A 25,978-nucleotide genomic window follows, 5' to 3' on the forward strand; every position below is an offset into this window, starting at 1 on the left:
ATAAACCGCCTGCTGGGTCAACATAAAATTAACATTATCAAATGTAGAACTGGAACAGTTCCTTACTAGTTTTACTTAATAGAAGAATTACTGTAACTATTGCAAATGTTCAAGTAGAAAATTAAAAATAGAATTTACCTTTGAAGGTCTCAAGTTCCTTCCTGTTGGGAGAAACGCAGAATTAAAAAAAAAATAATTAGTAGAAATACTACATCTGGAACTACAGATGTTTTACATGGTTTAAGACTCATTAAAAGATAAAAACAAAGAACTTGATTAGCACTGTATATAAGGATAATATTACTACATGTGTTTATCTAAAGCAGACGCTATTAACCTGCTTAGAAATTAGGCTACCACTAATTTCTAAACATGTACATTTATACAAATATTGCATATTTATATCTAGCCACGTAACTTCTAGATACACTGTTGCAAAAATAAACAAGACTTCTTAAGGCTTTAGGTAATAAAACATTCATTGCTTAGCAGAATTTTGCCAATTTATAGCACAGTGAATAACAATTAGCGTTCCATTTTCATTAATGCTATACGAAATCCTTTTGGCAACAGTGAAGGAAAAAAATTTGACAACATCACTCACTCAGTTACAACACACTTCAAATGCAACAGAGGCATATAGTGATGTTCTTCAGAGGAGTGGATTTTAAAGTGCAGAAAGTGACAGATAACCCACAATACTCACATACCAGAAAGCTAGGAAATGAAGCCAACAGCAATAGTATATTTTTTCCTTCATACCAGGACAACTTCCACTTTTAGTAATCATGCAAGTGAATGCAAATGCTATAAAACCAAGAAATATTTTCTCTGTTTTCAAGAAATTGCAAAATGCTCCATTTGCCATCGCTACAGAGTAGTGAATGGTCATTAATCTAGAGGCTAAAGAATAAAAGTAATAGTTCAGATAAGGCAGAATGCTGGCCTTTTCCTTACAAAATCCTCATTTATAACCAAAAAAATCCTTTCAGTTTGTGGCTTGCAACTGCTTAGTTAGGTTCTGAATTTTGAAAGCAAAAGTGATTATAAGAAAAATAAATTAAAAAGACTGAACCAACAGTTGTCCAAGATAAATTATTCTATTCACTGTCCATAGATTAAAGCATGCTTCAGTTATCACTGTCATCTACCATACACCCTGTTTCACAATACATATGCTATACCATAACTCCTTCTCCTCCCTAACAGATGATGTAATTCAGCATTTATTCTTGCATCAGGAACAGACAAAACCGTTTCGAGCCTGAAACAATTTATTTTCTAAGCAGGACAAAATATTCTAAAAGAGAGAGAATACAATTACCTCCACATTTTCAGTGAACATCCCACTTTTGTCACCAAATGTCAGATACAGGTTTTTGAAAGAATAGGTGCTTTACCAGGAAATAAGCTATAGTGTGATCTACAGTACAGAAGCCTATTAGCTGTTACTTCCTGTGAGTATCTATTTCCCTTTCTGCTTCTCCTCTATCCCTTTCCCAAGCTAGTTTCTCCCTCTTCTACCAGAGGAAAAAAAGCTACTTCACAACACCTATGATTTACAAGTTCATACCCTAATAAATTTTTTTCTACCCTGTGTACTCTAAATATAATTGCAAAACTCTTAAACACTCTCACAAGTTGCACTCCTTATTTTTTAATAATGGCATACTAGTTGAGAAAACAACAATCACAGGAAATGCTTGTTTTTGCACAGACTGAAACAAAACCATACTGAGGAAACATCTTGTGAAAGTAAGAGGAAAGAAACTATGCTGCTTGCACCTAAAATCAAGAGGTCTTATGCCACTTGTGTCCAAAAGGGAAGACGGAACAATTACTGTCATAGTGTTCAAACAGATTAGCAAACAAGATGGTAATACAGTAACCAACTGACAGCGATATTCAGTGCCACCTAAAACCCCAAAATTTCCACTTTCAAAATCCACCAATATTTTTAGGGTTGATGGAGTAAGATGGTGACACTATATCCACATATATAATTACCATTCATTAAGAAAGTTGGAAATTAATATTTGGCAAAACTTTTTTTTTTTAAGAACACATACCTCTGAAAAATTTAACACATCTTTATTAGCACACAGTAAAAATACAGATTTGGAATCTAAGGATCTGCATTTCTTAGTATCCTCATACAAATTCAAATCCAAAGACTGATGATTCTTTGTATTTTAGACAACATGAATGAATCAATCGCATGTTGTGGTTTCTCACAACAATCTTAATAAAACATACATTTAGAAACGTGTTAAAAAACATGCTAATTGAAAATACGCTGTGCATCAGCAACATGGAAGATTTTTTTTTTTGTTTAATCAATTTATCCAAATAAAAACTTGAAGTTTTTAAATTTTAATCCTAAATTTGTTCATCATCAGCTTTGGTAAGAACCAGACAGTAAACTTAAAGCGGAAAGGAGACTGGCTTGTAAAGACACATGAAAAACAGATAGCTTGAGATTATATCTGTACATTTTCTAGACGTGTAATTACAAAGTTCTAGACAAACATACAGAAAAAAAAAGTTATTACAAAGTATTACATTTTTCCTCCCCTTTGTAAGTAAATAGTTATTTTTGCATTTACTGATAAACTGAAAGGAAGAAGATACCTCCGACGTCTTTGCTATGAATCTGGAAAAAAACATTATCTGCATAAGTAAATACATTGAACCTACGTATTTGGAACACAGACACTTCATAACAGAAAAAGCAGTTAGCTTGAGTAATTAAAACAAAAAAGATTAAACTGAGAACAGTTTTCCATAACAGTTATCTTCAAAACAAGGTTAAAAGGCAAGCAGGAGGAAAGACTTACATTGGAAGTAGGCCTGTATGAGTAGCCAGAACTGCTGCCTTTTATTATTATAGATCTTGCCATATTAAATTACCAGCTTTGATGCTATATATTACATTTCTGTATTTGTTTTTCTTTTACTGTAAATTGTTCATTCTTGGAGATCATTTTTCACATTAGGTTTATACAAAAGCCACAGCAGCAGAGCTCTGCCTTTGATGGATAGCTTACTAACAACATCATACCAGAAGACAAAACTGCAGTACAATGAATTATCTCAGCAGAAGAGTTCTGTCAACTGCTTCAGCTCGAGCTTGTATTACCCTATACAGCTTTCCGCTAGAAAAGGCTAGCCTTCCCCTCCCCCCGATTTGTCTAACTCATTTAAGGCAATTGAAAGCTTTCCACAGAAAACTGCTCCTGGATTTTACAGAATTTTCATCCAAAGAAATTCATGCACTTCACAGATGGATAAGATAATCCTTTCCATCATTATTAGAAAGAAAACATACACGTGCCTTGCCCCTAGCCTCACTACACATGAAGGCTCTTGAAGCCCAGTGTGAGCTGCTCAGCATTTATCCAGGATTAAAGAAACTCCCTTGCCAAGTCTAACCACTAATCAATACAATGTACTATTTGGCATCTGACTATACGCTCTTTTGCCTTAGCTACTAAATTTTAGGTTAGTGCCAACAAGTCTGGCTAGTTACACAAATAAGAATATTCTTTACTTTTTTTACAGTTAACAATAAGCTTTCAGAAGAAAGTACTTAATTAATAATTGTGTTATAATATAACATAAATACCTGCTCTCAGTGAAAGATTAAGTTTAGTACCACTGGGTATGAAAAAAAAAAAAGGATAAAATAACAGGCTAAAGGCTAAAATACGCGGACTATAAAGGCACAGAGGCACTTTAAAAGTAATCTTGTTCTGTGTGCAGTGCAATTTATGAAGCCCAGCTTCTTTCCTGAGAAGCAAGAGGCTGTACAGGCTCCATCTACACTGGAGTTAGGCCCATGAAAACTGTCTGGCCACACATATAGGCAATAATTTTCATCTCTTCCTTTCCAGTTGCTTATTTTCATAAAATAGATGGGGGGCTTACTCTGTGAAATTCTATACCCCTCAAATTCAGATGAAAATGACCAACACGATAGCAGCTAGTAAAGGGCAACAATTGTCAGCGAAACCCCAATTGTATAAGCCTAGTTGCTTACTTCAAGATAATACTTAAGTCAGGACAAAGATGATATTCAGGTATATTTTAACGCCGCCATAAGAGAGACACTAATCAGATTCTCAGCCCCTTCTGAGCACGATGGACATAGGTAAATCTGACTACAAACCCCTTCATGCACCATGCCTAAACAGGCACAGACGATAATGTCTCCTCATGGTTCCAAATAACTTAAGGAAATGAAATCAAAGCATTGTTAATGCAAGAGACACTATTGAGAACTTCTCTGAAATATCTCATCGAAAAAGACCTGAGCCACAGGTATAGAGGAAAAGGATATATACAGACATCAAAAATCACAGTACTCTATTTTAGTCTGACATATACCTGTTATACAATTTTTTTATTTGCAAGAAGTACAATTAATTCTGAAGTGAGTTAAAACTGTAGTGCCTTGAAGCTATGTTGAGACAGAATGTGTCTTTTGAATTATTTTAAGTTACCTGGAATGTTCTGATGATCATGTTGTCTCAACTTCTTCATTTACAGAAAAGTTGAGCTTCAGGGTTTGTGGTGGGAAAATACAATTCTGGAGACAAAAGGCGAAACAAACTGTCTACAGTATGTAACTAGTCCCACAGAGTAACTGACACGACCAGAACGTACACAAATAGTTAGAAGGCAAATACAAATTCCCAAATACCTTCCCATTCCGCACTTGTAACTGTTGAATTAACCCTGCTTTAGTCACTGGGCAGAAGAGGTGGACATTAGGAAGAATATTATATTGGTTATCATTGATAAACAAAAATAAATCCAGAAAGAGAAATATGGGAGGAGAAGGAGTCAAAACCATCCCACTCTGAGTTACTGAAATCAATGGGAATTTAGTTTGTTCAACAAAAGACAGACAAAGTTCTCAGGTTCTACTGTATCTTGCAAAGGGCTGTAACACTAAGATCAATTTTCTGAATGTAACAAAACACCAGGGAATTCAGTTAAATACCTAGAGACCACAGAAACACCACATTCTTTACAATGATGCCAGCAGACAGAACTGACAGTTCTGTACTTTGTCTTCAAGGAAAGAGTAGGCAGATAAGAAAATAACAAAGTAATAAATGAATGTCAGGAATGATTTTATAACACTATCTCAGAAAGTAACAGCCAATAAATTCAAACTACTAGATCCATGCATAAACAAAAGACAAACTCAAGACAGCATATGGATGGTAAGAATTAAGGACTAAATTTGAAAGACTGTTTATGAATGTTCAGCTGTAAGTACTATTTATAAACAAAAAATTAACATTTAAAGAAAGTATAGCTGCTTATGTGCAGTTTAATTTAAAAATATTTCTGGCACCTAATAAAGTCCAAAACAAAACCTGAGATATATTGCATTTCACCTGTTATGTCTGGTACAGTTGAGTTTTCCAAATGATACCAAAAAAGTTTCCTTCCATAGCCTGATTCAAGCTTTAGTAAGCTAAAAAGCCATGAGAGGGGCTTTCCTCTGGATTTCATTCGAAGTAAAAGCCAAAAACCCGAGAACTCAAAACTTACATCACTTGCATGGTCCACAGAAATAACTGAAGTACTTTTTTGTGTACTTAGGATTAGCATTTATGACAATGACACAAAAATGTTCTCCCTCACCCAGATTCCTTGGGCACTCTTTTCAGATCACTTAGGCCAACTACTACTTTGAAATATCTTTAAGACTGAACTAATGAAAAGCCTTTAAGTAATGAAAAAAAAAAAAAAATCAATAAAAACTAAAACTACTACTAAAATACTGTTGGAATTAAGGAGCAGGCAAGGTTTTCTATTTACCTGAAGAAACACTGAAGACAGGTCAGGATTCTTCATCACGAAATGTGAAATTTTATCCAGTAAAAGAGAACAAAGAACCAAGGAATTTAAATAATGTTGCAACAGAGATTTTTTTGCATCCATACTCAAATGCAGCTACAAAAATAACTGAAGTCGTTCTGTGTCTTCCAGCAAAACTTCTACATCAACTTCATTCCAGAAGATGGAACGGGTCAAAGCAACATTTTCTAACAGAAACTGCAAACATTAACGCTACCCTAATATACTTAGCAGTTTCAGGGTACAGTGAAAGAATTTCTCTCTGGATGCTTCAGAAAAAGAAACAAAAGTTTATCTTGATGAAGAACATAGGTGGTCTCAGGTGCTATCATAGCCGTAAAAATGAGGGAGATGTCATTAAAAACAGAAGAAAACGGTAGAAGTGAAATCATTAAAAGCAATTATGTTTTGTCCTCTGCTGAGAGACTGGTACAGGCCATTTAGCATCGGTACCATTCCAAACTGAAATCTCAAATGCGGAATAAATTCTTAGCTCCCTCTAAAAACTTATGCCTTCAGATGCAAGATTTTGCACAGGACCCAGTTTTTACGCTTCCATCCTGTTGCTATTCAAAAAAAGCCAATAGTTTTTAAATTTAAATTTTTTTGAACTTTTATCTTGGCATGCAATGTCATCAGTTCACTAAAAGATACATGTATCAGAACAGTTTATTTTCATCATACAACCAAAAGTTTAGGAATCAAAGTTTAAAGCTGAAATTTGAGAGGAGACATTTAAGAGAAGTTACAAACAACTACAAGCTACAAAGAAATTTGAGAAGCTACAACAAAATTTAAGAGAGGCTGAAGTTTAAGAGAAGGTACAAGCAGCTCCACCATTAAAAGTCACCTCCACCATCAACTCCACCATCTTTAGTCTTTCCTAGAAAGAAAAAGGGTTCCTGCAAACCTGTTTTTGGTAAACAGCCACACAACAAAATCCAGACCTCCTTTTAACTTGTCCATCAATTTCCCTGTAAGCGTTAAAAGCAAAACAATTACAGTATTCAAAAACTGGCCAAACTTTATTCACTAAGTGACATATTATATGCCACAAGTCCACAAAAACAAAGAAGTAAAAAAAGCCTATAACCCCCTATACACTCTTTACCTAAAATGTTGAATGTGGTTCCGCACAGCATGAATGAAATTGTGGCAGACAGAAATTACAATTTGTACCACTACGGGCATCCTCAACACATCACTTCGACACAGGAATGTAAAACCTCCCTTACAGAGGTGTTGTTAATAAATGCATTTAATACCTTTTTTTTTTTCAACAATTTTTAAACAAATGGGTTTGGGATTAAGTAAAAAGGAATAATTAAAGATCTCAGGAAAATTATTCAGAGAGAGTGAAGACAGAGAGAATTTATGAGTAGCCACAGTACCCTGGTCAAAAGCAGAGGAATGGATTTTAGCATGGTAGTGACAAACACCTAAGCCGTGTTCTGCCACTAGCCACAATGAATGAATGAATTTGATAAATCATGCAGTTTTGAGGTTAGGGAGAGTAGAAAATTATGATTAAGGCAGTCCCAAACCACCTGTTTATTATTTGTACAATAAATCTGGACAAAGAATGGCTGGCACTAACAGACTGACAGGATTGGCCCAGTAACCAACACTACATAAAGGTAGAGAAAAGTTATGCAGGACTGACATAATGTTTAACAGTATGTAGAAAACATTAGTAAAAGGTGCTGTAAGATGCAGAGGATCCAACACAAACATTCAGTCTTTAATCACAGGTCACAAAAGCCAACAAAGAAAAAATCTTTTATATGCCTATTCAAAAGAAAGCAAAACTATAAGGAGAAGGTACGCAATGGATCTCTTTATAACAATGTCATTATCTCTCTGCCTCAAGCAAAAACCACCACAAAAGAAGGGCAAAATTAAATCAACTTAAAAGTGACAGAAATTATACTGCATATTCACACTTTGCATATCATATAAAAAAAACTGCCAAAACCCCTCCAATCCTTTGATCTGCTACGTATTCAGTCTTGCCCAATGTTTTCAAATACTTGGAGCACTGACAGGAATAAAATTCACTAATAATGAAGCAGCATGCTCCTTTGGGTTTGATGCATGCAAAATACTGTACTGCAAGTGTTCTTGCAAACAAAGGGAAGTTCAGAGCCCTAAAATTACACAAAAGGAAGCACAATTATCAAGGGAACTTTTCCAAAGCTTGTGCAAGCCCCGTTTTTCAGGATCAATAGGAATTCTCATTCCATGTGTCTGTCCAAAGAAATGCAATAACTGATGGCCATAAAATTAATTCCAGCCAGTTAACACTATGAAAACACTTGCTACTGATTGTGCTGTATGCAAACCCACGAACAGCAAGATGGAAAAGATCTTTGCAACGCGAACTCTGCTTTGAGCACAGAAACTTATAGTCAGACAATTAACGCCTAACGAAAACTCAAAGCCAGTCATCCACTGCACGTCTACTATGAAAGCTGGCCTAAAGATAATAAAAGTTCTGCATCCATGCTTGCAAAAATCACTGTTTATGTAACCAGGTACACAGAGGTATAGAAGCTGAAAATCTATACCATCAGAAGACAGATCAAGAACAATATGGCACGAAACCTTACTTTGATCAAATTTTTGATGAGAATTATTAAACATGCAGCTAGAGACTTAGAAATAGTTCACAGTACGTTTAACGTTGGAAAGAAAAAATATATTTGCTTGAAACATTTGCAACAATGATGCAGTTTTTACATATAAAAAAATAATTGGATAAATTACATGTAAAGCTAAAAAGGGTTATGAAGATACAATTTAAATTTATCACTGCCAGATGGGAGGGAGTCCTCATTAATGATATGTACTGTACGGTGTACTGTTCTGGCTTATCACCTGGGGAACCTATGGGATCTAAACAAGATCTACAGACATAGAAGTCTTCTTTTGGGCAAAAAGATTTTGTATAGCAGTGTATTACCCATTCCATCTTCTCTCTTTTGACCTTGGTAAAAAAAATAATGAATTTAGGTTAAACAAGATCACAAAACATGGCAGCTTTTTACAGTGATACTGCAGGAGTTAAAGAAAACATAACAAAAAAATAATACTACAAAATATTTTTGTATGTTAGTGAGTAAATAACCATTAACTGGCCCAAGTTAGAAGGAACTTTTTCAAAAAGCAGACGAGTTTGCATTGTCTACAGTAGCTTTTGGGATTTACTTTTTGAATGTTTCTGTTGGTTAAGCCTACCTTAAGCCAATGTATCTAACTGCAACAATCCTTACTGTCCGTTATGTTCCGAAAGAAGTTAGAAAGAGGGATAAAACCAATACAGAAGAAATAAACTTAACAGTGGTGACTGATTAAGACATTTTCTCACATACACATTTCTAATCTACACGATGCAATTGCCATAAAATTGTATACCTTTCTGAATGAGAAAGTGAATCAAACATCCTTCCTCTCCTCTACAAGCATAAAACCACCATCATGGCATGGCAATGCACTAATAAGAATTATGACAATTTGTCCAACTCCTCATCTACTGCACTAATTACCAAAGCATGGGGTTACACATTATTTGACAACAAATAAACCTTTAAAATACAGAAATTAGGAATAAATATATATTTTAAGAACATATTTTCATGTAAAGCACTTCTTTAAATATGACCAGAAAGGAAAAAATTAGTCCCACTGAGGTTTGCAATACTACTAGATATTCATCTGTTGAAGTATACCCCAGCATCAGGGTATACTTCAGACTCAGGATTTTAGATTTCTTCATTCATTTTCCTTCTACGTCTGCTCTCAAAACAGACAAGTACTGTAAAACAGGAAAGGATTCTTAAACAAGACATCCTAAAAAAGTAAAATTCAGATGAGTATGTTTAAAGTCAAATGACACAGAGTAAAATGTATTCACTCACTTCCAGTGACAAGGACTCTTTGCTATCTCCAAAGTATTCCTACAAAATGTTGCAGTTGGGCATCTCCTTTTAAATGATAAAATAACCAGGAGTTTCTATTTTTCAAGAAATGGTGACCTGTCTGAAATGTATACAAATGGTAGTAAGAGCTTCATAGGAAGTAAGCTTCAGGACAGAAACATTTTATCTTAAGCCATAAGCCTGCGATTCGATGCACATAAAAATTGGCACCAAAGTGAGCTTCTGCCAGTGCTTCCTAAAGGACACAGTGCACTGCCTTGGGAGTGCAAGAACTGCCATAGGAGACTGGAGGGACACAAGGAGTTTTCTGCAATCAGAAACAGTACATCAGTAGGAGGATGAAGGGAAGGGAAGAAGAATCGTGCTTGATTGAGAAAAGGACGGGAAACAAAACGGCATGATTTAATGCTAACATAGTCTTGCTGCAATTGTTTGCATCTAACTAGAGAAAAGAAGAGTGGAATCTAGTCTCCATACAACAGTACTGGTACCTGATCAACAGATTTAAAAACAAAAAAATATAATATTAAAAATCCAGAGATAAGCGCACAGAAAAACATTCAATCCTCAAACACCAGGCTTTGAAATATACTGTGGAAAACACCTTGTATTGATGAATCTACTTTGAAACTAGTACTCAACACAATGACAAAGGGAAAAAGAATGATCCGTTTGAACTGAAATAGTCGCTGTCTTTAATAGAAGACCTATTTCTGAAAATCAGTTCCCATAGTTACCATAAGCTGCATTTCAAAGGTTTAATGTTGACCTAAAGCACTTTCTTCTAAATCTTTCACACAGGAAGATTTTTCAAAAGACTTGAAATATGTGAGCTTCTATCTAGCCTAAGCTCTACAGTGACTTTATAACAAAATTACTTTTTGTTACACGCTTAAAATAACCACTGTTTCTACAGTTCATGTTCATCTCAGTTTTCATCCCTATATAGTCAAAACACAGGAAATACTTTTTTTTTTAAACACAAAATCACTCACTCCGTGAAAATAAACTTGGTGTTAAAGAAAGAGCATAGACTCCTGAACCCCCACTTGATACTTTCAGTAGCTAGTATCACAGTAAAAACCCCAAACACTAAAGAGAGGAAGACAGAATATGAGTTCCAAACATACATAACAAATCACACTCACATTAAGTTAACTGGCTGTTCATTCTTCAAGTATCTACGTTGGCAAGTGTCCTAGTAATGAGCTAGTGGTTAATTTCTTACCTAAATAAATACAGTGGTAATGAGCAAACAGAAATTACCTGCATTTTTCCTGTTTTGTCTAGATCTGACCAAATGTAATCAGCTTATAATTACGTTAAGTAGTTTGCTTAGTATTCTATTTATAGAACTGATTAGATGCTGCTAAGCAGAGTAGGCAACAGTTTAACACCTTATTTTGGTGTTGAAAGCAGAGGCTAGGGGAGGGAGAGAGGATGGCAGAGAGAACAACACAAAACTTCAGAAAGATTACTATATTTTAGGGGTTAATTTGTTGCTTTATGCACATTTTAAATATGTGTGTTATCTGGTTAAATAGCAGAAATTTAGAATTTTGAAATTATTACTATTAAATATTTAATTACTTAAATAGGTCTGAACAAGTGAATAATGAGCCATACTGATTACTGTTGACCCTTCCTGAAGAGAGAGAAAATGGTGTTACCCTGGCTTGGGAAAGAGAGAATCTCCACGCTGCAGGAAAATGACAAAACCACTGCTGAGGCTCTGGCCTGAGGTTAAGCTAACTGAACAGGATGAGAAAAAACCAAAGGACATGACACGAGAAACTGCTGGATGTGACAGATAATAGAATAAGAAGCTGACAAAAGCTACAGAGAGCACCATGAGGGATGGCTGGATTTCACAGATGGTTAAAGGGAAGTTAGAAACAGTCAAACTTCACAGAGAATTGAAGAGGGACCTTTAAGGTATCGTGGACCTTCTGGGAGGCAGAACTTGCAATGCCAGCAGTACTTCTGTAACTGTAGCTGTAACACCACAGAAGGTCAAGATTCCCTAGCTAATGGTATCAGAAATACCAAAATGAGTAGCAAAACCAGGACCAATACGGAAAAAGTAATTAGGGGTGGACTGGTTACATGAGAGGAGACTGGAATTAAAAAAAACAAAAAAACAGAGCTACAAGGATGGCAAAAGGAGGGTCAAGAAAGAAGAAAACAGTGAAGCTACACAAAATGTGACCAGTGCTGTCTGGTGCAGTCCTGCCCTTGTTCACCACATCCTAATAGGACTGTAAACCAAACCAGTCATTCTGAGTCAAACTTGCTTCCGCGATCAAGAGAAGCGAGGAGGGTGCCAGGGTGCTTCCCCTGGCTAACAGGAGGACACCTGGTTGGACAGATCAAGTAAATTGGTCATCCCCATGTCAGCGCCGGCTCCAGGTCTGTCAGCATCTGCATCTACCCACCGCTCCCTAACACAGGCTGCCAGAGACTGTCTTTGACAAATTGCTTTAATTTAACTCCTCATTTCGTCATTTATATAATGGACTTGATACTGCTCTTCTTACCTCCTTCAGTAAAGTTATTTTTGACACTGTCAGTAAAAAAATAAAGTCAGCATTTTAAGTTACTTAAGCTCTTAATATTTATCTCTTGCTACTTTATCTTTTAGGTAAACATGCACCTCAAGAGTTGGAGGTTCTGACTTTTCACACATACTGCTACAAGTTGAACTTTGATTCCAAGTAGTAATGCTCTGTTTTTGCAAGTAAGAGAATGGCAGGAGATTAATACCTTTCATACAGAGTGAAAGGTACTCATAGTATAGGACAGAACTGAAAGATAGAGGAAAATACAGTTCCTAACTTTACAAGTGCATGGTGAAAAAAAAAAAAAAAAAAAAAATCGAAAAAACAGGGAAAGGGATGAAAAGAAACAACAATTTATTAGCGCTTATTAACACTAGCATTTACTCCACTTGTTTACAGACAATAATAAGTACAACTTCATCTTAACAAAAACGTAGTGATAATTTTCCAAAGACACACACTCTTTGTTCATAAAAGGGATTATATTATATACAGGAAAAAAATAATCACAGAAGGCTTATATTTTATGCTTATATTTATAGCAATTGTTTTATTTACCTTTTTGTTTTCTTGTAGTTTTCCAGCTGTAATGTCTGCATACATTTGTATCTTTCCAACTCACACTGTTCACATAGGTCCTCAAGACACAATAGATGATTCTCCATTTCCTCAAAGTTTGCCTCTAGCTGGGCTATAAGAAATACTTATATAAATATCAAATTGTATCAATAGATGGACAACTCACCTGAACAGAAACAGGAATTCATAAAGGAACATAATTAACATGGTAATAATTACATATATATAAACAGCTCAGAAAGATAAACTAATCTCAGTTCATATCGCATTTCAAAGAGTGACAGCAGAGCCATCTTAAGGGAGATCTATCCGAGGTTCCCTTTGCAGTAAGATGCTGAACCACTTTATTTTCCCCAGCGTCTTGGTCTCACAGGCTTGTGGTCTATACTTCAGGAAGAGACGCATCCAGAATTCATAATTTAATTTTGCTTCTTGGGCACGCTGTCAATTTAGCCCTTCCTGCCTGGTACCAATCTAAGGAATAAAGCTGTGCTGACCAAAACCAGTACTAATGTAAATTATTCAAATTAAGCAAAAATAAAGCATACTGGCAGAATTTTAACTTTTAAATATGATAATATAGAAGAATACAGACTTTGAAAGTTTACTCTGAAGACAGACTGCTTACTGACAGGCAAATCTCTAGATTTACCTTATTTTATATACCCATGCACTTAAAAACATGCAAAACCTCTTAAGTTTCCTATTTAACTATAATTGCTCAGAGACTTAAAAGAGATCATGTCTATGAAATGCCCTGAAAAACCTGATCTTATCTCATAGCTCACCCTGTTTTGAGTAGAAATTTGGACTAGAGAATTCCTGAGGTCCCTTCTGACCTGAATTATCTCGTGTGAATCTTGTATCAAAGGACCACTCTCCCTGCGGGTAGTTAATGCTGAACTCCATGTCTCTCCTCAGGATGCCAAAGTAGAAAAACTGTTTTCCCAAACTCTAACCAGCTAGTCACTCTGGTATGGAGCTGTGTGAATCCAGAACTATTATTCACCCTTTTGCCAGGACTTCTCCTATAGCAGAAGGAGTGTAAATTGTAGGAGGAAGGATAAATCACATTTTAGCAACCAACGAACAGAAGGGAGTTTGCAGTTCAGAGACAGAAACACTAATCTGTTGCAGTGTATGAACTTGATTGTTGATGCAAAGAACTACACAGACGATGGAATGAAATAGCAGAAAAACTAAAGCAACTATGAGTTTTGGCAAATGGCTGTGTTTCACCTTTGCCTGTAACAGACAGATGCAATCTTCATAAAGCAAGACAAGAGCTATTAAGTTCAAGGTAGAAAAAAGTGATTTAAAGTTAATTAACTCAAAAGAAGAAAACAGCAAGTTGAAGGCATCAGTCAAAATCTTCAGTTCTGGTTTGGGCATTCTACCTCAAGCCTTTTTGGAAATTTTGTGGAGTACACAAAATTTCAACTTTCTTAGCCATTACTCAATTAGAAATTGCTATCCTAGTGGTCACCCTAGAAAAGCAAAAGTCAAGACCTTGTAAACAAATTTCCTAGCATGCATATTCATATGTTCTGCTCCTATTCTTAGTAATATTTTTTTAGTCCCTAACAAGTAAGGTACTGCTCCACAATAATCAGAAAGGGAAACATGAATAATATAATCAAAAAAGATTTCCTTAAATTATTTATCTGTTCACAGATCGCTTGGGGGGGGGGGAGGGGAGGAGGGAAAGCAGGTGACAATTAATGTGTACCACATAGTCTACTTTCTCTCACAAAATCCAGACATATTCAAAGGGCAATATCATCACTACAGTTATGACTGGTGGTCCCTTTTTGCTTAAAAAATGGACTTTTCTGAGTGCATTAAAATCCAAATGTCTGTATTATGCTAACTTGCTTTTCAGAATGATTGCTCACTTATTAATTTGCAAAATTCACAAACACAGCAGGGCACAAGATAATTTACTAAGGTACCTATCAACAACCACGTTTTTTTCCACTTAAAAACCTCACCACCTGCTTTGCTGTACTTACTATTGAAATAATATTAAAAGACAACAACAAAGAGCAGGAAAATAAAGAGGATGAAGAAAATGAATTCTAGAGGGCAGCTGATTCCTAGCACTAGCATTTGAGCAGCCTCTAGTGGGAACTGCAGAAAACACTGTGCTCCTGAAGACAGGAATGAATACTTAAGATGTCTCCAGAAGACAACAATCCCACTTTACTGCAACTGAGGTTTCAGAATTTTTCTTTCTGAAGTGAAAGAAAACTTAGTTGCCTTTCACAAAAAAAGCCGAAGGCTAGCTCCATAGCAATAGCATCAGCTATGGCTTGAACTAATATCTCTTCTACCCAAATGAGAGTATGTGCATAAAAAGCAAGTTCCAAACAAAGCTGCATATTTATTCAATAAATGAAAAAAGCCACCAAAATTAAAACTTTGAAACTTAAGCGATAATGCTCGGAACAGCTCTTACCTATATTCACAGATAAATAAGCTCATACTTTTAAAAAGGTATTTAGCAAAAATATGAAATCTATAAATTAATTTCCAGTTTATAGTTCACAGTGTCACCTAGAATGAATCTGCCCCGGAGAGCCAGCTAATGTAGTAAGGAAGACCTGCAAGATTACTACTTCTTTTTCAGCTCAACCACCATTTCGCTCTGAAACAGCATTGCTATGAAGGAGAAAAACATCTCCTTTTATTATTTTTAAGGAGGCTGGAAAAAAATCCATTGACCTTTACATTAAGAATTTTCCTGTATAGTTAGATGCCACACTTGGTAGAAATATTATTTATTAGACAGCCGAAAAAATAACTTGTTATTCTGGTGATATCATTCCAATAGTATTAGTTTGGCCTTTACTTCTCACACTATCACAGGTATAACAACACTATTACAAGCTTTACTTCTTAGTTTTAATTTTTTTAAAGTATGCTAATGTCTGATCAGATGACATCAGATTGAATTTTCTTCTGCCAGTGTACACTGTTTTGCAGCTACTCAGGTACTGAAGTATTTATCTAGAACTCAAGAATCACAAAAAACAGTTTTGTTCCTGAAAACACTTTCTTTCTAAACTTTAGCTAATTTAAATTTACCACATAAAATTTCTTTTAATTGAAAGCTATGTAACCTGTAGTTCTGCAGTAGTACAAAAATTGTTAGAAAAGCTAAATAACGGCTGTATATCAGAAAATATTACAGTTTTCAATTTTTCCTACTTTAAATGCAGCCTTCCTGCACTGTCCCAGCCACCAAAACAACAGGAGGCACCAAGGAGTATGACAGAATTTTTTTTACAGTGTTCATTCATTTTCGAACTAAAAGCAAAAAAGGCAGAAAACATAAAGGATGGAAACAATTAGATCAAAGAAATTCTCTCTACCTCTAGGTCAAACAGGGACACAGATTACTAAACTTAAAATAAAATGAGCATTGAAAGACATATATACAAGAAAAGATCAATTTAGCTGCAATACTTGAAAAAAATTCTTTACATAATTACAGTTCTACTAGCTCTCAATTTTGATTTGTTTTTAAAGAAAAGATCTTAAATCCAGTTAGTATCATGCCATTCACAAGAAGCCGAAGTAGCTTCTTTGCTGAAACTACATAGCAAGTATACTAGGATATTTTTCCTTCTGCATTCAAGCCACAGATATTTCCAAGTTTACAACATGAAACTATATGCCTTATATATACATACACACACCTCTACCTTAAACAACAACCCTCTCCCACTGAAGCATTCTGCCCTGGAGCCTACAAAAGAATAAAACTTCACGTTGAACATAGGTATCATTACACTGTATTATTCAAACTCCCTGGTTTTACATACATCTGCCCAATATTTTTCCTGATTTTCTCAGAAAACGATAAATGCTGTTTCATCTCAAACAATGAAACTTGCAAAAGCAAGAAAAGTATCAGTAGTTTTTAAACAACCTGTCAACCAATTAAAAAAAGTTTTAATTAATAATAACTATTTTCTTTAAACATTTTCCCAACTGCAACTCATTACTGATTTATAGTAAAAGTTTTTATAGTTCTTTTAACTTTAAAAATATTTTTAAAACAAAAAAGAAACCAGTGAAACCTAGAGTCTTCTAATTGAATGTGCGTTGTAGATTTCTGCATTATAAAACATTTATCCAGCTCTTTTTCAAGAGCTATTAATTGCTAGATGCTAACAAAAAAGAAACTGTTATTTAAGTAACCAAAGCCTTTTTTTTTTTTCCTCTTCTTTCATGCAAAATACTTGTTCTTCTCTGAACAAACTGCACTGAATTTTGCAAAGCTAGAAAATGGCAACTTTCATACTTGATACACACTCTGAAAATAAAGCATGCCCTTCTGCTCAAGATACAAACAAGGACGCCTCCCCTAAGCAGTGCAAAAAGTTTCTGTTTCCCTAATGGATTTACACACTCATCTTACCCATACTTGGAAAAAAATACTTATTAAAGATAAGGAAGCAATGGCTTTTATCTCTGTGAATATATACCCAGCCGTATTTTCTTCCCAGCCTCACAGTCTAAATATTTTCACCCTATATTAGATCTGTCACCTATGTTCATGACCAGCCTTTCTGAAACCAATATCAAGCTGATGCTTAACATTTGACATAAAAAAAAAAAAAATCAAAAAATGGAAAATTGGATTTGGATCAAGGTTTATGTGCATTGATTTGCTGAAATCAAAACAGATATTCGAGCAAAATGCCCCTGCTCAACCATGACACATATTTCATACGAAGACAAGTATGTTAGATATCTGCAAGCAGATATTTTCTACAACATCTAAAATAAAAATTGGCTTAAGTGATGATTCAGATTCTGGACATTGAAAGGGCAATAACTGTCCCTTTCACTTTTACATGAGAGTAATTTTTTTCTTCAAAGTTTTCAACAGCAGCTACAAGACATTGAGTAATACAATTAATTTATCAAATGAAGTCACAGACTTTTCACTTGAAGTGAGAGATGACTGATAATGTGAGTACCTAAGTTAAAGGACTTTATAAAAAGTGGAAATGAAAATGTCTTGTAGTACACAGCAAAACCTGAAGAATCTGTACATGACTCATACCAATTTTAAGTAGGTCACTAAAAAGGCGCATTTCCATTATCTAAAGTTTCTTTTATCAAAAGCAGCCAGGGTTCCCTATCTTCTTTCAAAATGAAAGCATTAATAAATTTATTAGAAGCATGTCATGTCACAACACAGAAGTATTACTTTTCTGAAGTGATGAAGATTAGCCAAATTACATCTCAATGCACAACCCAGGACACAGCAGTTTATAATTCTATATTCACATTTATTTATTTTTTTTACAGAATGTTTCACTTGTATTTAAAATTCACTGCCACAGCATTAGTCATCTCTTGGAAATGTGAATACAGTTTACATTTATGAAAAGCAGAAAGTTCAGAGTTATAAAAACCAAAAACAGTGAGGAGAATATCACAGCAAATTTCTGGTAAAACACTTCCATAAGTGTAGATATTGAATTTGGTATAAATTATACCTTTATCTTCAAATAGACTCTACAAAACTTATCAGAAAAAAAAACAATTCCAAAAAACTCACAGTGGTTAGGAGGAATTAATAAACATCTCTAGGTAAATTACTTGAAATCTGACACATGAGGTTCAAATTTCACAACCTTAGCCAAAATTCATTAGCTTCCCCGGGTACACTGCATAATGCTTCCTTAAATCCTGCTTCTCCAGTATCAAAAACATTTTAAGGACTTCTCCAAGTAATTCTACAATCAGGGTGAGATTAATTCTGGTTCATAAAACTGTAAAATCAGGAATGGGAAGGTAAGCCCAATTCATCAGGATTTATAGCATTTGCAGTTATGAGCTATAAAGACAATCCCATTAGGTTTTCATTACATTGTTTATCTTTGGTCTACCAGTGGACTGCATCACTTTGTGCACGATGATATTAAAAATCAGTATTTAAATAAATCATTATCTGAATTGACATTTCCTTAGAAAATAACTGAGCTTTTCGAAAAGCCAACATTAAATGGTTACCACACATGATAAAGCCTTACTAAACCAGGCGGTATAAGAAAATTGTAATAAAAAATGAAATACGTTCCTCGGTTCAGAAAGAAATAGCAAAGTTATCACCAGCCTACCTAGGAACAAAAGCTGATTTGTGCATATCCACTGACCATAGAAGAATGTAAAATTATTCCTTGAACACAGAAAAGAACCCTCCTTTTCTTCACATCAGATGCCAGCACACAAATCCACCCCACAAAAAAACAGGAGCTGCAATTACATGAAGAATTTCTGCATGCTTCCCAGCTGGTCTAAGAATAGCACAAGCAGAGTCCCTGGGGAACTTAGCTACTAAAACCCATGCACAGACAGCAGTTTTTCAAAACTTTAATTTGATGCAACTTGAATAGATTTTCACGGAGGTAAGAGGCCTACTGTTGACAGAAAAGCTTGCTACTTGTCAAATACTGTATCCCCACTTCAAGGCTAAGTAACACCAGAGCTTTTCAAAGACTAAGAGGCCAGAACATTTTCCCTAATTTCATTTTCAACAGTTTCAACAGATCAACTGCTTTGTATGAGAGGTTTCCGGAAGTAGTCCACTAAAGCATTAATCTATCCATATCTTCATCTTTTAAATTAAATCAACAGGTTAACATTTGGTAAAGTTATAAAAATCGGAAGCCATCTAACCAACAAGAGGTACTTGGTAACCTTAATATGTAGCATTGCTAGTTTCACCTACAAAAAAGCTGGGAATCACTTCAGAATATCTTACTTAAACTATGGAAGCCAGGTTTGGAACCAACAATTACTCTTAACAAAAAGTTTCTGCCTTGAAAGTGTCCCAAGCCAAGTAAAGTCATGTGTTCCGTCCTGTCCCCCCCACCCCCTGCCAAATGATGATTTAAAACAAATTATTACATAAAATGACAGACTCAATCACAGAGAAGCAACTACATACATGAGTATTCACAGTACTCAGAAATTTAAAAAGACTTCAAGAATAACAGCTTTCAACTGTTCACACCAAGATACACAATTGTCACAATATCTTTTTTTTTTCCAAATAATGACACATACAACATTTTAACTACCGGGAGAGCAATCACTACTAATTTTGCTCTCTTACAAAACCAGTTTGTTTAAAACTACTGTTTTACAATAGAAAGGATGTGTTTGGGAAGCAAAATTAAATTTTATAATTGCGAAGTTCACAACAGCCAAACTTCAGTCTAATCATCTGTACTGACTTGAATGTTTGTTATGTCAATAAAATCTTACCTAGGCTTGCCGTGAGGCATTCCAGATCTGCTAAAAACCCAGGTATTTGTTGAAGCTGATCCTGTAGTTCCACCAGACTGTTCCTTTTCTTCTCCCAGTGTGCAGAAAGCATCACAACTTCACTATCCACCAGCTGAAACAAACAGGTTCTTTACTGTATTTGCAAATTTATGTACCTATTTATGAGCATCTTGACTGATTTTTTAGACTTAATGCATCTGCAAGCATGAGGTCAGCATAGCAAGCCCATAGCACTGCCACTTGCGCATTTCAAGTAAATATACGTGTTTGAGAAAGCTCCTGTAGTATGAAATATTTATATTGAAATGCATGAAATGATGAAAACAAGATAAAAAGTAATTTCTTGATACAGTAATCAATGCAGGAAATATGTTATTTACAGTTAAAAATCCATAAAATACATCTGAAATTTTGACAGCAGCGTTGCACTAGTATACACAATAACAACATTGCAGTGCTGCAGTTAGGCTTATTTAGATCAATAACAGTTTAATGTTGCTTGTCATACCAACTTAATCTTAACAACAAAACTGAAAACTGTGCACATTCAAAATACTCTAGAAAATGAAATAAAAGGAATGACATTTTAAAAGAAGTTGCCTTTATAACAATCCTGCTCTTCTGCTCTTGTGATAAGCTTAACTGCATTAGTTTCAAGTCTTTAAGAACACACTTCTACATTAGTCAATTTTTGTTGTTTGAGTCTTCCTAACTTTTATTATACAATAGTATAATGAGAAGAAGATACACTGCTTAAAAGTTTCATTTATATAGGTCAGATTCTATGAAAAACAAAGAGACCAAAAGATCTTAGGTAACAAATGTTTCCCTTATGTATGATACTTTGAGATGATTTGATTAAAGTTGTATTGCTCTTAGTTCCATTACCCATTCTTCCTCTTGCACACAACTGCAGCCCGTGGCTGTATCTGCATTCTGAATTCCTCGGTTTTTGTAGAATTTAGTTGCAGAAATGGAAAAAGTCTGAGCAACTGGCAAAGGAAGTTCTCAAAGATTTACAATTCTGCCCGCTTCAGACAGATTCTTTTAGAACGACAACTTCTCCCATTTCCAAATTCCTCCAGCTACCTACTTCTGTCAAAAAAACATCCTGTTTTACCAGACAAGGTTTGAAAATTTATTTCAAAGCCCACTGAGCAATGAAACACTTCAAAAGACCAACATCCTTATTTAAATAAAGCCAAGTCTATTTTTGATAATGAGTTATGGGATTTATATCAGTTAAACAGTAAAGCACACACACACAAAAAAAAAATACCATGAGACGGGGGCAAACACCAGAAACACATTTCAGCCCAGAGATAACTCCATGCAGCTAAAATTACAATAATCTAAAAGAAGTATTTTTAGGACAGTTTTGTAGATGGAACTGGTAGCTAGCATCTATATTTAATATGGTAAGACTGCAAAGCTTGAAATTTCCACTTTCTTTTCTCTATTCAATATTTAAAAATAAGACAGCACTATTTGCTACTGGCCAGTACCAGAAATAGGATACTGGACAAGTGGACCCTTAGGTCTGATATAGTACAGTCAGTGTTGTGTGCTTTCACAATTCTTATTTTATTGAACCTTGTATTTTCTACTTTTGTAAAGAAGAAACAAAAAACCACAAGCAATACATATTTTGGATTCTCCCAAAAGCAATCATCTGAATTTCATGGAAAATTTCCAAGTTTTTTCGGAAGATTTTTATTCTAATTTTCCCAAGCAGTCATACTATGTGAGATTAAGGTTACACTGGTTTTATATACATATGAAACCTCACATTGCTTTCAGAACCACAATTTTTAAAGCAAACTATTTCAAGTATTACAAAATTGTAAGCAAGTCATTTAAGAGATCTTCTAAAAAATCATCACGAGCGGTAGAACACACAAAGTTAGCAGAGAGAACTTCATCTCTAACAACTGAAGGTTTTCACTGGAACGCATGGAAAAGGTGGGCTGTACACAAGAGAAAGAAGAACATAAAATTATATCCTTCTGACCCTAAATACACTTCTTCAAAATACATTAAGCAGTGAGTTTTTTATCCATTGGAGAAAGAGAAAGAGAAGACTCCTAAGGAAACCAGAAGAGTCAGGGAGGATGCAGTCAGCCAAAGTGAAGGTTTCATCCAGGACAGGGAACCCCACAGCTCAGTCCTACTCTGCATCATGGCCACCCAACTTACACTCTCTGCCCCATAAACAGGGCTCAAAATGGAAAGTCTGGTGCAGACCTCCAAAACAGCAGAGCAATGCATTGGTAGCGCTTACTGCAAGTTTTCTTTCACTTCATTCCAGAAATAAACTACACAACTTGTCACTTTACTTCCAGGATAGGAAAACTGAACAAAACTAGGAGAAAGCACAGACACTTCCTCAATCTTTTCAGCCAAACAAGCCAAACCTTGTCGTTTCCTGTCGGGCAACAGCCCTACCCTGATACTAACCCACCAACATGCCCCAACCCTAAATATATTCTATACTTTCTCAGCCCCCTCCAGTGCTTTTAAAGTAACATGCAACATCGTTTTGGCAATTGTTTACACTGAATCATATTATTTAATGTTTGCATTACATTATTGTTTACATTATTGTTTGTTGTTTACATTGCTATTTTTTGGCAATGTTAAGATGTCTTAAGCAATCCCAACATAATAGTTCCAGCTACCTTAGAATCTTTCAAATAAGGGCAGAAGAGTGCAAAAACTGTCCACTGAACTGCTCTATGTGTCTTATTTTTACGATCACTTTCTTGTCACTGTCACAAAGTCATACTTCTCAATATCCTTCTATACCTAACACATCCCACAGAAAAACAGTAAGCCAATATAATCAATATTTTTTGCTTAAGTGCAAGTAGTGATCGCAACTACATGAAAAAGAAGAGAAGACGAGAAATTCCGGGTGTCAATGTAGCAATTGAAAAGTACTTTAAAAGCACTAGGAAACTCTCTCACACAATGTTTTTTATAGTAATTGAAGTATCAGACAGTAAACAGGAGAAAGAGCTTCAGATAATTCTTGTTAGATGATACCTTGATAGAAACATGATCACAGAATTTCTATTTTTACAATATCTATATTTAATACTTCAGGAATATTAACTGTAGGCTGAATGCCGTCAAATCTGGAAGAGATGTGAGAAACAAGAGGAACTGGACATTCTGATACATTCCACCAGCTGCCTGTCAAACACCATTTTTAAACCACAGTAAAGTACAATGCAACTTGGCTTTTTTCCCCCCAAGTAGCTATAGGGAGCATTACTTTTTCATTATATTGGTTGTACCGGATCCAAGTGGGACGGAGTTAACTTTCCTCATAGCTGCCCATATGGTGCTGTGTCTTGGATTTCTGACCAAAAAAACGTTGATAACACACCAATGTTTTGGATATTGCTGAATAACGTATTTGTACAGTGTCAAGGCTTTCTCTCTTCCCCATTCATCCCCGCTTCTCCTGCAGCGAGTAGGCTAGGGGTGGCCAAAAAGTTGGGTGAGGACACAGACAGAACAGTTGACCATTGTCCAAACAGATATTTGACACCATATAACATCATGGTCAACAATAAAAAATAAGGGTTTGGTCTTCCAAGGTAACCATTGCTCTCAGACTGGCTGGGCATTGGTCTGCTTGTGGGAGGTTGCGAGTGACTGCTTTTGCACCACTTGTTTTTCCTCTGTCCTTCAACTGTTAAACTGTCTTTATCTTGAACCGTGAGTTTTCTCATTTTTGTTCTTCCTATTCTCTCCTATGTCCCACTGGTGGGGGAGTGAACAAGGCCGTGTGGGTGCTTATCTAGTCACCACAGTCAACCCAGTACACTGGTACTAAAAATTTCAGTTTAAAATTATTCAGACATTTCAAAATATTTAAAGTGTTATTTTTTTCTTACCTCTCCAGCTTTTGCACAATCTTTGGCTCCTTTATGAAGTGCAGCCCAAGCATCTTCATATCTGAAGAGAAGAAAAATAAATTAATATTTTTAATGTGTTCCCCTTACAAAGGAAGAGGATTTCACGGATGCCACTCTGCCTATATTTACAGGGACTACCAGAAATAACAGTTTAAAAAGCTGCGTGGTTGTCTTGGTAGAACAGTAAATACCAGAAAGAAATACACATTAAGAAATAATTTCTGTTAAAGAAAAAGTGATTCATGTTTTTTAAACTGCTAGCTTCCATTAAGAGCTAAATGGACCCAGCAATATTTATAAGACTACACATAAAAGCCTTAAGCAGAAAATGAAAAAAAATAACAAGATTGTAATCATAACTCCACTCCCCCCCAAAAAAAGAGAACAATTTTTTTAAAAAAGATAAAAATACAAAGGAAATTTATAATGCAAATAGCACCTGCTACTCAGAAAAAATGTGATTAAATACACATGGAATAAATACACTTTCTTTTCATGGCAATGAAAGGCATACTGCCTCTATTATAACAGAATGAAACCGTATCAAATATGTAAGAGTTATAAAACATCAGATTAAAACCACACGCCAGGCCTCAGTACTGGTCTCCTTCATCCCTGTGCATTAGACCCTGAACTAAAGTCATCTTTCAAATGTTGCTTTTCCTCCATAACTTCTGTTTCATTAACATGACAGCACTTAGGGATTGGGCAAGCTTTTAACATATTTATAATTTGGTACCCCCCCTTACTCTACTCACTGTAGAACGTACAAAAGTCCTATTACTAACACCTTAATTTTCTTCTCATTTTTTTAATCTAATACAATTTTTCTGAAATTATAGGAAGCAGACACTAACAAAGAAACGGAAGGTCATACCTGCTCAGTAATTCCAGTCCAGCAGAAAACTCTGGCAAACACTGAACAGTTCTATAAAACAAATGGTAAATATAGAAGTGTTGTTAATGATTAGAAGGCTGTTATAAAATATGCATGCACACACATCTGCATTTGACAGATATGCTGAGCACAGAAATATTCCCTGCTGTTCACTTTCACAAACATTTTGTCAATTCTGGTTCAAAAAGCATTACACAGTGTATCTTACAAGAATATTCCAAGCTAGGATTTTTTTTCCCTTATTTTATGGTAGCCCATTCTTAGCTCTTTTTGACTATGTCCATTAAAAACAACTGCAACAAAAGATGAGCGTTCTTTTAACTTAAAACACTGGACAGAAACATTCTGAAAATAACATTACTACACAAGTTCTATATGTCTCTCAATAAAGATACAGCACTTAATGTATTCTACATTAAAAATAAATACTAAGCTAAAGAACCTTTGCAAGTTCAATGCTCTAATGATCTCCTATTAAATGCATACATTTTCATTAATAACTGCTTGAAATATAAAGGCAACTTATGATAAGTTAAAGAAAATGAAGAATGCAGCACTTCTAAGGATGTATTATGTGAAGATCTTGACGTCATCCAAGATTCATCTCCTGGAAGATTACCAGAAAGACTGCTTTGCACCATCATCCAAACAATTTGAATGGAAAAACCCAACCAAATACCACAAATGAAAACTTTTTTTTTTACTTTCTTAAACCAAGGAAAAGTGATAGAATCAGTGAGGTGGGAAGGGACCTTAGGCTGTCTCTAGTGCAACCTCCTGTTCAAAGCAGGATCAGCTATGGGATCAGACTAGCATGCTCAGGGCTGTGTCCAACTGCAACTTGAAAACCTCAGAAAACAGAAACTTCACAGGCTCTGTGAGCAACCTGTTCCC

General features: G+C 35.2%; 1 protein-coding gene across 2 annotated transcripts in view; it reads right to left on the reverse strand.

Moving 5' to 3' along the window:
* The window catches only part of DTNBP1 (dystrobrevin binding protein 1), a 71,673-nt gene that overhangs the window by 39,822 nt on the left and 5,873 nt on the right, over nucleotides 1-25,978 (reverse strand). For both annotated transcript variants that reach the window (XM_074575856.1, XM_074575857.1), the window contains 5 exons: nucleotides 25,064-25,114; nucleotides 24,166-24,226; nucleotides 20,240-20,372; nucleotides 12,929-13,061; nucleotides 139-161 (listed from right to left, as the gene is read on the reverse strand). In XM_074575856.1, coding sequence (XP_074431957.1) covers nucleotides 139-161; nucleotides 12,929-13,061; nucleotides 20,240-20,372; nucleotides 24,166-24,226; nucleotides 25,064-25,114 — 401 coding nt within the window. The remainder of the gene's footprint in view (nucleotides 1-138; nucleotides 162-12,928; nucleotides 13,062-20,239; nucleotides 20,373-24,165; nucleotides 24,227-25,063; nucleotides 25,115-25,978) is intronic.

This window comes from Larus michahellis, chromosome 2 (genome assembly GCF_964199755.1).
Source record: "Larus michahellis chromosome 2, bLarMic1.1, whole genome shotgun sequence".
Lineage (NCBI taxonomy): Eukaryota > Metazoa > Chordata > Aves > Charadriiformes > Laridae > Larus > Larus michahellis.